The sequence below is a fragment of the Cebus imitator genome, unplaced genomic scaffold (assembly GCF_001604975.1).
Source record: "Cebus imitator isolate Cc_AM_T3 unplaced genomic scaffold, Cebus_imitator-1.0 Scaffold474, whole genome shotgun sequence".
Taxonomy (NCBI): Eukaryota; Metazoa; Chordata; class Mammalia; order Primates; family Cebidae; genus Cebus; species Cebus imitator.
This window is the reverse complement of record NW_016107789.1, coordinates 357862-371023: the sequence shown is the minus strand read 5'-3', so window position 1 is coordinate 371023 and position 13162 is coordinate 357862. Positions and strand designations below refer to the sequence as shown.

General features: G+C 42.4%; 2 protein-coding genes across 4 annotated transcripts in view; both read left to right on the top strand.

Moving 5' to 3' along the window:
* ARL8B (ADP ribosylation factor like GTPase 8B) overlaps positions 1 to 3709 on the top strand; it is a 53931-nt gene extending 50222 nt beyond the window's left edge. Inside the window, exon 7 of the mRNA XM_017512627.2 lies at positions 1448 to 3709. Within this exon, the coding sequence (XP_017368116.2) occupies positions 1448 to 1497 (50 nt within the window). The 3' untranslated portion in view covers positions 1498 to 3709. The remainder of the gene's footprint in view (positions 1 to 1447) is intronic.
* Positions 3710 to 12053: 8344 nt separating this feature from the next.
* Positions 12054 to 13162, top strand: part of EDEM1 (ER degradation enhancing alpha-mannosidase like protein 1) — a 33130-nt gene continuing 32021 nt past the window's right edge. For 2 of the 3 annotated variants that reach the window (XR_001820116.2, XM_017512625.2), the window contains exon 1: positions 12108 to 12878. Coding sequence is in view for 2 of the 3 variants with exons in the window: in XM_017512625.2 (XP_017368114.1) it covers positions 12370 to 12878 (509 nt within the window). In the remaining variant the exon portion in view is untranslated. Of the gene's footprint in view, positions 12879 to 13162 lie in introns of all 3 variants that reach the window. The other variant, XM_037732850.1, reaches the window with a different exon arrangement.

Here is a 13162-nt window from a genome sequence, read left to right as displayed (position 1 = left end):
AGGAGGGTGATGCTGGCATCTAGTGGGTAGATACCAGAGATGTAGCTAAACATACTATAGCCTCCACAGCAAAGAATTACCCAGCATAATGTCAGTAGTGGCAATGTTAAGTGACCCTGTTCTACACGAACCATAATTTTTAGTACATTGTGCTATTTTGGCAATCCATTACTCCCTATAATTTTTGTTTTACCATTGTTACAAACTAGTTGGATACTTTCCTGGGGGGAAAAAAGTCTCTTGGGCTCATTTATAGAGTGCAGTAGAGCTGTGAGGACTTCTTTCACTATTTGAGGCTGATCTTTATAGTTTGCTAAATAGCTCAGTAGTAATTTTTGAACCCCTGGCTCACTTAAAATGTTAGTAAGCCTAAGGAAACTAATCCAGTCTAATAAGATTCAAAATAAGTATTTTGTAAATCAGAATGCCTTTCTTCATCTGAGTACTTTATTCCTATTGTCTTTTTGTCTATTGGTAAAGATCCATTTGTCTTTAGGATATGACCTGTCAATATCCACAGAGGCTTTGTGTAATTTTTTAGTGAATTTCTTAAATATTTAAACTTGGTCATTTCACTTCAGATTTTCACTTTCACTTTCAGACCTTTCTCCCATTCAGTTCAAATGAGTGTGGCTTTGCTCTTATTGTGCACTGTTGTCCCTGTCTTAAGGTGTAGAGGTGGTTCTTTAGTAGCTGGGTCAAATAATTGTTTTTTTGCAATGGTGAACAGCTCACATTTGTTCATAGCTCAGCCCTTTGTTGTTTCATTAATGCATGCTAGCTGGGAAACTGGTAGTGAATTTACCCTCATCTTTCAGGCTTGGAGAATAGAGTGGCGCTTCTAATAGACTCTCATGTACCCTTTTGGATAAGTGAGGACAAGAATTATCCAGCCCCAGATGTCAAAAGGGCAAGGTGTGAACCCTGACCTAGCATTGGCAGTGACAGCCTCCTCTCCCTTCGCTCACTTTAGTCACATTCTGTCACTCAGAATCCATCCTGAGCTCCACAGTGTTTCATTCCTTTTGAAATTCTTTTGCTTTTGCTGTTTTTACCTGGAATTTTGTGGGGTGGTTCCCCAGCCCCAGTTAATTACTGTCTTATGCTTAAAAGCTCCTTGAGGGCAGACAGGGTTTCCCCCATTTTCTTTTTTGCCTTCCTGGCAATTTGCACACACCACCTGACTGATTGTATGGGCAATGCATAAAACATGGCACCAGCTGTCCTGTACACAACTTAATATTTAAATCAGAAAACTCTTCAGTCTCTCAAATTCCTCATAATATCCTCTTTAAGTTCAGGTAATAGAGTATGGTAGTATAGATGCAGAAAAGCAGAAGAGGGCAGGCACAGTATGTGCCTTGAATTAGCTGCCTTTTAAATATTGTCTCTGTTTGATGTTTAGTTTTTTAACTTTAATGTCTTCACTTTCCGCCTCTATCTTTAGATATCACACTTCAGTGGCTTATTCAGCATTCAAAATCTAGAAGAAGCTGAAGCATCTCCTGAAGTCTTCCAGTCCTTCTTGGCTATAATCCTAGAATTATTGTCCGTTCCTCTGAAGTAATTCCCAGAATACGGTCCTTCCTAAACCCAAGAAATTGCCTTTTTCAGAGTTTATTTCTCATGTGCACTGCTGAAGATGAGTATCCCTAATCCTTCATAAAGAATCAGCTAGAGTTGTCATGATAAAGTCAGCACACACAAAAAGGCTTCTTACACATACCTGTCTTAAACCATGTGTAGAGCTTTTTTTTAAAAAAACAAAGACCCACACACTTTGACCATCTCAAATCAAGAAAATGGCACATTTCTGTTCTGGTCTTTCTGGGCCAGATTTTTATATTGGTTTTCAGTAAATGTTTATCTATAATATTTCATTATAGAGTCCAGTAGCTTAATACAGACACTGACTTGATACAGCATGAAGTTTCTAGTGCCACACACAGTATTTAGAAAACCTTTAAGTCTGAATGACTCATGTGGGATATATGTAAACGTAATGTTTATTTTGTCTCACAAATGCATGTGAAATGTATAACTACATCTTAGAAATCCAAAATGGTCTGCAGAGGGTGAGCAGAGGCACCAGATCAATGTTGGTTCTTTATACTGGTGAGATTCTACCTGATTAATATTAAACATATTCTGCTTTCTGAAAACACTTTTCATCAGATGGCAGTTGGCATATGGGAGGAACTAAAAGCACGCTGTTTTGTATCTGTCCAGATCATTATTTCTCTCTTTTGTTTTTTCTTTCTGGTTCAGCATACTTTTTTATGGGGTTCGGAATTGAAGATTTTCTCAAAAGCTTTCATGAATTTAGAGCATTCCACCCAATATAATAAAACCTGTTAAGAATGTCAGACTTTGTTGAAACATTTGTTTGTTATATCCCAGTCATTAAATCAGCGCTGCTGCATGACACTCTAACTCCTGACTTTTTATATCCAGTCATAAAGTTGACTTTCAGCACAAAAGATACTTATAAACAAATAAAAAATTTTATTTTTCTCTTATTGATGTAAAGTTTGGCACTCTTTTGACTGGTGCCATTAGACATCTTGCTTATTGTGACAACTCTAGACCTGCCTGCTTTGTCTAATGTAATCATGCTTAACGTCTACAGGTTGTTTAATAATCAGTCACACAGAGAACTGAGGAACTGATGCTGTTTGTTTGCTTCTATGATACAGAGATGTCTAAAAACTTCAAATGAACATGTTTTGTAGTTTAGTGACTTCCGTATACATAAAGGGACATATTAATACTGGTTCATTTGTAAATTATTATTCATATAGACCAGTGTAGTAGATAAAACTCTATGGTACACCTGCTTATATGTTGCCTCACACTGTGTGTGATTTTGTTTCTTTTGTTAAGCAGCACTTATGTAGACTGTATTTCCAGATGTGTTGAGCACTCAGAGTGTAGTCAACAGTAAGTTCTTTTAATGAATACCAGTTTTAATTTATAGACTGCCATGGCCTTAAAAATATTCTGTACAATATACTGCACTGTGTTGCACAGACACTACTTGCTTTTCTCCATTCATATTTTTATGAGTAGAATCTGGACTTTTAAAGTTCTCTTCTTATTCTTTGAAGCACGTTGCATACTTCCCTGATGGGATAGATGGTTCTGTAAATGAAAGGATATTTAAACTTGTTACTGTTGTTTAACACCATTAATTGGCAGCATGAACCATTACAAAGAATGTGGCAACTTGCTTGTGCCTAAAAGGAGGAATTGGGACTAGAATGTGTGACTCTGTGGGGACTGCATAGGTTTGTTAATTGACCTATAGCTAAACCTTAATGTGTTTGTGTGTCTATACATTGCTTTCAGCATTTCAAGACATCCAGACGCCATTACCAACATTTTCCTGTGCATTAACCTCTGCATGTGAAAACTTTTAACAGTTACTGAGCTATGTAAATATGTGAATTTTTTAATTTAGGTGGATGCATTTTTGTCTGTTTACTGCCCTTCTCAGCTTTATTCAATAAACTTGCATTTTGAGGGTTGTATTGGCAATTTTAACTTAAAATGTGCATCATGATGGAAGGTGCAGACTTTTTTGGAAGGGGATAGAAAGTAAGTTTCCAAGAGGAAGGTCTATAGACCATGTGTCAGAAATGAGCTCAGCTCTCAAAGAATTGGGTCTGCAGGCTACTTAAAGGAGAAATAAACTTTTAAAATATCCACAGAATTGATACTGTGATTTTTTTTTGGGGGGGTGGGTAGGGGAAATGCTACTACTTGTCAGCTGTCACAATACACTAAATTTAGGTTCAAGTGGCAAGCGCTAGTAAAACATTTTATGATCCAGTTTCAAGACCCTGCTAAGCAAATGAAGTTCCAAGACATGCCTATTTACTGACTTTGGTTCATAATGAAAATATTCTAAGTAACAAACATGCTGGTTTTCCCACAAAGGCACATTTTTAGCAAAAAGCTAAAAATGGCCCATTTCGCTAGTGTGATATCGTCTGCCCATAAAATAAGCCAGTACTTACTAAAGCTGTTGGAGAAATAATTTTGTATATTTTTATTTATTTAGAAAAGTTCAGTTAGCATTTTCTCCATATCCATACCATAATTCTGTATAGCCAACTGTTATTGGATAATTGGATGTATACTTTAGCATTTCTTTCCCTAGAACTTCATGTTTATATATATTTTTTTTACAGAATTAGTGGATCCATGTAGTCAAGCAATAAGTTTCATTCACTTCTCACCATTCTCCTACCAAAGGAGGAATGCCCGATAGTTGGGGATGAGGATGGGGGAGCACTGAGGATATACATTTAACTTATTTCTAAATGTATACCTGCTTTAAAAAATGGAGACTTTTAAAGTTGGTCTCTCTGGCAGTTGCTGTGTCCCGTGCTGCACATGGGTTCAGAGACCCATAAGAGGGAACGGTGGGGGATAAAGAAAAACACAGACACAAAAAAAGCTGGGACAGGTGGTCTGGGAGGTGAAGATGTCAGTCTCTCTGGCCCCAACCTGTCTCAGTGTACTTTATTTGTTCACAAAGCACATAGTAGAGGGAGGGTGCAGTTACTTAGAACAGCCTGTGATGACTATTCTCATACTTCAGTTAACATACTTCAGCTAACAACTATCTTGCAGCAAGTTCAGCGAAAGCTGGTTATCTCTCTAGGCCTGTCTGCTCTACCTCAAGACATACACATCCTTCTATTATGGTTTCACTTCTCTGGAGTTCACCCAAAGTTCACAGCAGCCTTGCTGCTGATCCCCCCAGAGGAGGTGGGCTACTTTGGCTCTCTACAGGTCTCTCTGATTCTGTGAAGTAAATTGGGTATTTGAGGAACTAATTGCTTTGTTTCTTCTCTCCATGTAGGATTGAGTTATACCAATATCCCATTGATGTGGTAATTCCAGCTGCTCCAAGGGTCTGGGGTTGGGTTCAGAACTTGAATGGAAGCTTAAATATAATGTAGCAGTCATTATGCTATAACACTGAGTTGGCTAAATGCTTTACTTTAAGAATGTGCCACAGTGGGGAAAGCACAATGTTTGATGTTTAAAATGTTTTCATTATACAAACTTTCAAGGTCATACCCTCAACTATGTGCATAGCAGTGAAGAAAAGGAAGACAGTGAAGCCATACAGACTTCCCTTAAGTTTGCTGCTCTGCAAGTATGCAGCCTGCTGCAGGTGTTTCCTGTTGGTTAGTAAATATCCTCCACACATTTGCTGTTTAAAATTCAGCTGTTAATAAAAATGTATACTTTTGTCATTGCTGCCTCTTGGATGTTCTTAGGGAAACTAGAGCTGGTCATTGTCATGCTAGATGGACTGCAATGGGAGTTTTAAAAAATCTAAGGCACAGCAGTAGTCATGCATTATTCCATTCTATTAACCAGCCCTCTCTTCAGTAAGATAATTCTATCTTGAAATCCCAAGACATCTGGCACTTAGGTAATGCAGATTTCCCAACAGGTATCAGGACGGGGGAAAAGATACCTTAGCCTCATTTTACTGGGGCTTACAGTAGGGATGTAGGAAAGGAAGGGATGTAGGAAAAGAGTTGTTACCTTAAGATGGTATTATAGCTTAATTCTGTGAAGAGTACTGGGTTGGCATTTGGGAGAATGGGTTCTTCCCTTTGCCTTTAACTGATTGTGGACTGGTGAGTTGCAGAACCCCCTAGTGGCTCCTTAAGTTTTCCCATCTCTAAAATGAAGAGGAGAGGATTTCTAACCATAACTTCTGCCACTGACAGGCTAATTCTAGCAGCCTAGAGATTTGATTTGTGGTTAAAAAGAGAAGAGAAATAAAACTGCCTATTTGCCCTAGTGAAATATGTTAATATTACATGTTTCTTCAATGAAAGGTAATCCAAACATACAGAAATTATTTGTGTTTTAACTTTAAATTTTAGCACAAGGGCTGGAGATTGCAGACATTTTACGGAATGATACAGTAATTTATTTTGTTTGAAGGAAATTCTATAAACATACAGGCTTGTATTTTGAAAGGCATTTACAAATGTTAGAGCATTTTCCCCAGACTGCAGAAAATATTTGGTATGCACTCTGGAAAAGTATATACCTACTACTAATTTGAGGGTAAGTGGTTTAGAGCTAAGGTTTAACCCCTTATGACTGCTGTTTTGCCAGGTTTTGCTAGAAGTTATCTAGAGTTTTGGAGAAACCTGGAATGGTTAGAAAATACACTTTTAAAGGGGCTGGAGGACCAACAAAACCATTGTGTCCCTTTTTGGACATGGGAAGTAAAACATTAATCACTTGCTAATTATAGTGTCTCCCCTAACCAATTCTTTTTTTTATTATTTTTATTTTTAATTTTATTTCCCCTAACCAATTCTTATATCATCTACAACTTTGGCCTACCCTCAGTGTTATACAATGTGTATCACACAATGTGCTATCTTGTGTCTGTGGCTTTAGAGAATACATCATTTCTATCTACTGCTACTCAATACATGAATTAGATAACTCTTTCATATGTATGTTTTATTCTGTAAGACTCAAATTGCTGTTTTTTTTTTGTTGTTGTTTGTCATACTATTAGCTAATTTATGAAAGCACTAGCGCTCTCATGATTCAAAGAAGGGTTAAGGATTTATAGAATTCCTGCATTCTCTGGAAGCATCAATATCCTAAAGGCTAGAGCATGGTACGGGCATATACATGATGAATATTTTTGATGGATAGTTGATACATTTGTTTCAATTTGTTTCAGTGGTTTAGTATTAGAGCTGCTAGAAAGGGAATCTCACTAACTATCTTTTTTTCTTCTTTTTTTTTTTTTTTTTTTTTTTAATAATGGAATCTCATTCTCACAAGGCTGGAGTGCAGTGGCGCCATCTTGATCTCGGCCTACTGCAACCTTCGCCTCCCGGGTTCAAGCGATTCTCCTACCTCAGGTTCCCTAGTAGCTAGGACTACAGGTACCCGCCACCATGCCCAGCTAGTTTTTGTATTTTTGGTAGAGACGGGGTTTCACAACATTTGGTAGAGACCAGCCAGGCTGGTCTTGAACTCCTGACCTCAAGTGATCCCAAAGGTTAGGATTATAGGTGTGAGTCACCACTTCCAGCCTCACTATCTTTTTTTTCTAAGTTCAATATTTTCTTGAATAAGTTAATTTTTAGGTGCTAAGTCATATCTTTCAAAAATTAAAAATACATAAAAAACATTGTCTTCATCTCACCCATGTCTGAATAACCACCCATCCTTATGCTTTGCCTTTCCAGGTAACTCTTGTGTCAGTTTCTGACTTAACAAATTTCTAATATTTTCTTTACACAAAAATTTAAAAAACAAACAAACATACATACATTTCTTTAAAAATCACTTTTTTACCGAAGACATAGCATACTGATTTGAACATGGCCTTTTTTTCTACTTACTGTGTTCTGGTGATCTTTCCATATCATCCTTCTTTTACAGCACCATGGTTCCAACTTCATTGTTCTGTGTGTGTGGTTTTCATTGTGCCACTATCTCATAGTATATTTAACTGGTCTCTGTTAATACATATTTGAATAGTTTATAAACTTTTGCTTTTTTTTCTTTTTTTTTTTTTGAGACAGAGTTTCGCTCTGTCCCCCAGGCTGGAGCGGAGGGGTGGGATCTCAGCTACTGCAACCTCCACCTCCCGGGTTCAAGCAATTCTCCTAAGTAGCTGGGATTACAGGCCTGTGCCCCCATGCCTGGCTAATTTTTGTATTTTTAGTAGAGACGGAGTTTCACCATGTTGGTCAGGGTGGTATTGAACTCCTGACCTTGTGATTCGCCCACCTCATCCTCCCAAAGTGCTGGGAATACAGATGTGAGCCCCCATGCCCCAGCATTTTGCTCTCATTTTTATTTATGTATTTATTTATTTACAGATGGAGTTTCACTTTATTGCCCAGTCTAGAGGGTAGTGGTGTGATCCTAGCCCCTTGCAGCATCAACCTCCTGGGCTCAAGTGATCCTCCTGCCTCAGCCTCCTTGAGTAGCTGGGACTACAGAAATATAACACTGTGCCTGGCTAGTTTTTTTAGTTTTTGTTTTTTGTAGACACTAGGTCTGGCTTGGTTGCCGAGGCTGGTTTCAAACTCCTGGTTTCAAGCAATCTTGCTTCAGCCTCCCAAAATGTTGAAATTACAGGTGTGAGCCACTGCGCCCAGCCTCTTTGCTTATATAAACAGTCCTGTAATGAATCATTTTGTGCATGTGTAGCAGTTCATAGAAGCATATCTGAGTTAACAAGTAAATGTGATTACTGGTGCTAATGTTAAATAAAAATTACGGGAGGCCTTTTTTTTGTTTGTTTTTTTGTTTCTGCACTAGGCCCTAGCAGACCAAACCAAAATAGTTACGTATACTAAATGCCACGCAATTAAAAATGGAAATTTATTTACAGACCAGTTTTTCCTGGAAACAGAAGATCCCAGTCTGCCTGAATCAGAATAATAAGGAAGTCCCTTCTGCTTTAACCCTTAGAAAAAAAGTAACCTGATGTCAACCAATCAGTTATTTTTCATTGTTTTGTGGTTCCTTGCTCTCAACTTATAAAACACACTATTCCCATTGGGGCTTTAATTCTATTTTGTAGAATGGAGGCTGCCCCATTCATAAATTATGAATAAATGCCAGATCTATAAGTATGTTACTGTTTTTTCTGACACTAAGCATTGCCAAGTGGCCCTTCATAGGGGAAGTACTAGTTTGTTTTTTTTTTTTTCTTTTTACCAATCTCTGTCCCCTATGCCTTTTTAAAAAAAGAGATTACGTCTCATTGTTACCCAGGTAATTGCACTGGCTATTCACAGGCACGATCATAGCACATGCAGCTTCAAACTAGTGGGCTGAAATCATCTTCCTGCTTCAGCCTCTTGAGTCTTTGGGCCTATAGGCGTGCGTCACTGAGCCTAGCTCCTAGCTCCCTGTATCTTGCTAACAGAGCATGTTGACAAACTTGGATTTCTGCCCATCAAATAGGTTTGAACTGTAATTATATATATATATATATTGCAAAATCCCTGCTTTTGAATTTTTTTTTTTTTTTTTTTTTGAGATGCAGTCTCACTCTGTCACCCAGAATGGAGTGCAGTGGCACTACCTCAGCTCAGTGTAACCTCTACCTCTTGGGTTCAAGTGATTCCTGTGCCTCAGCCTCCTGAGAAACTGGGGTTACAGGCATCCACCACCACATCCAGCTAATGGTTGTATTTTTAGTAGAGATGGGGTTTCACCGTTTTGGCCAGGCTGGTCTTGAACTCTTGACCTTAAGTGATCTGCCTGCCTTGACATCCCAAAATCCTGGGATTACAGGCGTGAGCCACCGCACCCAGCCAGATGCTAGTTTTAAAAGGTTCAGAGCTGAAAAGTATTAACAGTAGGGTTTACTATGTAGCACGGTTGTAAGTACTTTATCTATATAATGTAAGTATAATGTAATTAATTCATGACTGTGATAAATATTGCCCTCATCACTCACCCATTTTATGTATGAGGAAATAAGTCCAGAAAAGTAACTTCCCAAGGTCATTCTTAGGACAGAGCTATGATTTGAACATCTGACTTCTGAAGGTGAGTTCTTAGTTGTTACCTCTTTGGCATTCCCCAGAGGCTAGCCATTTTTACATTGAAAAGTGCCTCCTTTCCTTTTTGATCAGTCCCTGATGCTCTGTGAGCTTACAGAAAAACCTGTCACAAATCAAACTGTTTCTTAAGTGAGTTGATTTTTGGCCAGGCGTGGTGGCTCATGCCAGTAATCCCAGCACTTTGGGAGGCTGAGGCATGTGGATCACAAGGTCAGGAATGCAAGACCAGCCTGGCCAAAATGGTGAAACCCCACCTCTACTAAAAATACAAAAATTAGCTGGGCGTGGTGAGAGGCACCTGTAATCCCAGCTACTCCAGAGGCTGAGGCAAGAGAATCGTTTGAACTGGGGAGGCAGAGGTTGCAGTGAGCCGAGATCACGCCATTGCATTCCGGTTTGGGCAACAGGGCAAGACTCTGTCTCGGGGGGGGGAAAAAAGTTGATTTTTAAGGCTGGAATTTTCTGATTAGGTATGGGTGTTGTCCCAATCTTATCAGCTATATTTACCTTAAGGGGAGTCCTAATCTAAAGGATTAGCACAAAATAACCGATTTCATTTCAGTTTCATTCCAGAAGGAAACACCTTCTGAACCTAACCCCTAATTCCTAGGCTATGCCTTGCAGGGCACTAATGTCAAAACTGTTGCCTTTGGGTGGCTTGGAAAGAGCAGAGGGACCTGTCTTTGCTCCAGGACTAGCTATTCCAATTGCAAATTTCCCTAAAGTGTAGTAATTATTTTCCTTCCTAGAGCCAACAGGCTCTGACAATTGAGCCCCCAACCTGATTTCTTCCATGGTTTGTGGACTAAGCCTTACAGTGTTTTCTATGAAGACTAAATGAGCACACATGTCAGAGGGTTTTGAAAACCATCAGTTTTACCATGAGGAGCATCTTTCAGGAGTTGGATGGTTTTCTCTGGATATTAACAGATTTATTTTTTATAAGAGTTTTTCTCTAACATCAAGACAGGAGCTGTCCTTAATGTGGCCTCCAGTTAACCAGATCAAATTTAAGTCAAAATTTGTAATAAAGTAGCTCCGGAAGGAAACATAAAACATGCGACTTAATATTCACATTTAGTTTGTGAGTTCCAGGAAGGCAGAAGTTCAGGATCAAGGGCGGGAGCTGGGCTGCCAGCACAGTCCCTAGGCATCCTTCATAGAGGGGGGAAAAAGCAGAAGCCGTGCAGTCAGTCTTAAGACCCTGGCTTAAGCTGCCTTCGTAATCTTTTTGCTGGTTGAGCTGCTTGGAATGTCTCAATGTTGGGAAAGAACAAGGCTCGGCCAACAGAGAGGACCTTCCTATGTGCCAGCTACCATGTCCTGTAATCAAGTGTTTCTTAGTTCCCCTTACACCTCTATATTTCAAAAAGTCCTCTGACCCTGAAAATGTAATGAGAGTGCCACCTGACAACTTACCTTCTTATGCACTCACCTGGTCACTCAGCCAATATCTGATTTGGTGGTCTAGTCAGGTCTTGCTTCCCAAGCTTTTCAGAAACGCTGATGAAACAGGCAGGGTCTAACTTAGGGAGGGCAAACCTTACAGCCAATTCTAAACGCAGCAAGCAAAATAAACGCCTAATCCGTTGAATCTTTATGTGAAAAATAGAGCCCTTTAGAGCTAACATTTACAACCTTCTTAATTATCATAGGAAGTAGATACAGAGGGGTAAAGTGATTTAACCAGGCATCCACCCCACACCTGAAAGGTTAGGTCATTAATTGCGTGTGCACAGGAGAGATGGTGGGATGGGAGGGACAGAAGACATGTTTAGATATATCTGGTAAGTAATTTGGTGGTGGTGGCAGTCTTGATTCCCACTCACAACCCTACCCCCTCTTTTTTAAAAAATCGCATTTCCGAGACAAAAGGAATATAACATAACTCAGTATCTCCTGAAACTGCCAGTTTCTAAGAACTGCCCAAGAGTACTTACACGCATATTCCCAAGACCACTGGAGTTCGATAGGTAGGGATCTGGGCATATGTGTTTTACAAGCAACATGAGGGATTCTTACAAATTGTGTGTTGAAATCAAAAGGGCAGAATTCATGCTACTGTTTTGTGCACTCCTTGAGCTAAAAGGGAGTATCCTACCCCATCCATAAACAGACACCTAAGTTATAAAACTTCTGCCCTCGATTTGCAAAAATAGCTCCTTTTATGCAGAAACGTACCTTTCCTTCTTTTCCTTATCTATCTTTTAACTGTCAACACTACTAACCTAGACCTGAGTGGCTTTTTCCAGTCAGCTCGGCCGGACACATGCTCTGCCCAGAAAGGGACCTGATCTACCCAAGGCCAGGCGGTCTGGGGCCACGTCTGTGTCCGGCTGCCGTGCCGCGCTCCCATTGGCTGCAAGTTCCCTCGCCTGAGCCAGAGCGGCTCCTGCTCGCCACGCCAACCCCAGCGGGCTCCGGACCGCCCAAGGGGCGGGGCTTGGGTGGCGGGGCGGGGCCCGGATGAAGGGCGGGGCCTCCGGCGTCGTGGACGTCCCGGCGGCCTACCGCGCGGGAGGGAGTCCCGGGCCGCGCCCCGCGAGGCCGGGCCCAGGCCGGGCCAATCTCGGGCCACTGGGCCGGCGAACGTGGGTCCTGGCTGGCCCGCCCGCCCGAGAGCCTGGGGGTTGGGGACAATGGGCTAGTTCCTGGTGCGTCACGGGGGAGTTCCTTAAAGGGGAAGTGAGCCGGGCTTCGAGGCCAGCGCGGGGTGCGGTAGTCGACGGGGGAGGCCCCCGCGCTTTAAAATAATGCCCGCGGCGCCCGCGCGACCATGCAATGGCGAGCGCTCGTCCTGGGGCTGGTGCTCCTCCGCCTTGGCCTCCATGGAGTATTGTGGCTCGTCTTCGGGCTGGGGCCCAGCATGGGCTTCTACCAGCGCTTTCCGCTCAGCTTCGGCTTCCAGCGTCTGAGGAGCCCCGACGGCCCCGCGTCGCCCGCCTCGGGCCCCGTGGGCCGGCCTGGGGGGCTGTCGGGGCCGTCGTGGCTGCAGCCGCCGGGAACTGGGGCGGCGCGGGGTCCGCGGCAGGCTCCGCGGCGTCCAGAGCCGGGAGTGTGCGGCCCGGCCCACTGGGGCTACGTGCTGGGGGGCCGGGGCCGCGGCCCGGACGAGTACGAGAAGCGCTACAGCGGCGCCTTCCCGCCGCAGCTGCGTGCCCAGATGCGCGACCTGGCACGGGGCATGTTCGTCTTTGGCTACGACAACTACATGGCGCACGCCTTCCCCCAGGACGAGCTCAACCCCATCTACTGCCGCGGCCGTGGGCCTGACCGCGGGGACCCGTGAGTAGTCCCCGCCGCCTGGGGCCGCGCGCTCACGCGCTTCCTTCTGCCCTCCGCGCCGGGGTTCAGCTCTCTGTCCTCCGGGTCCCTCGAGGGCGCCAGGGCCGTTAGGGTCCCGGGCTGCGCCTCCGCGCCGTGCTCCCCCTGAGTCCCTGTGATGATCCCCGAGCTTGAGGGTGCAGGATGGGCTGGTAGCCTTCCTCTCTTGATTCTTCCGGAATCTCCGAACTTCAGAACCGCTGTCCAGCTCAGTGTCTTACACATGAGGAAACTGAGGCCCAGAG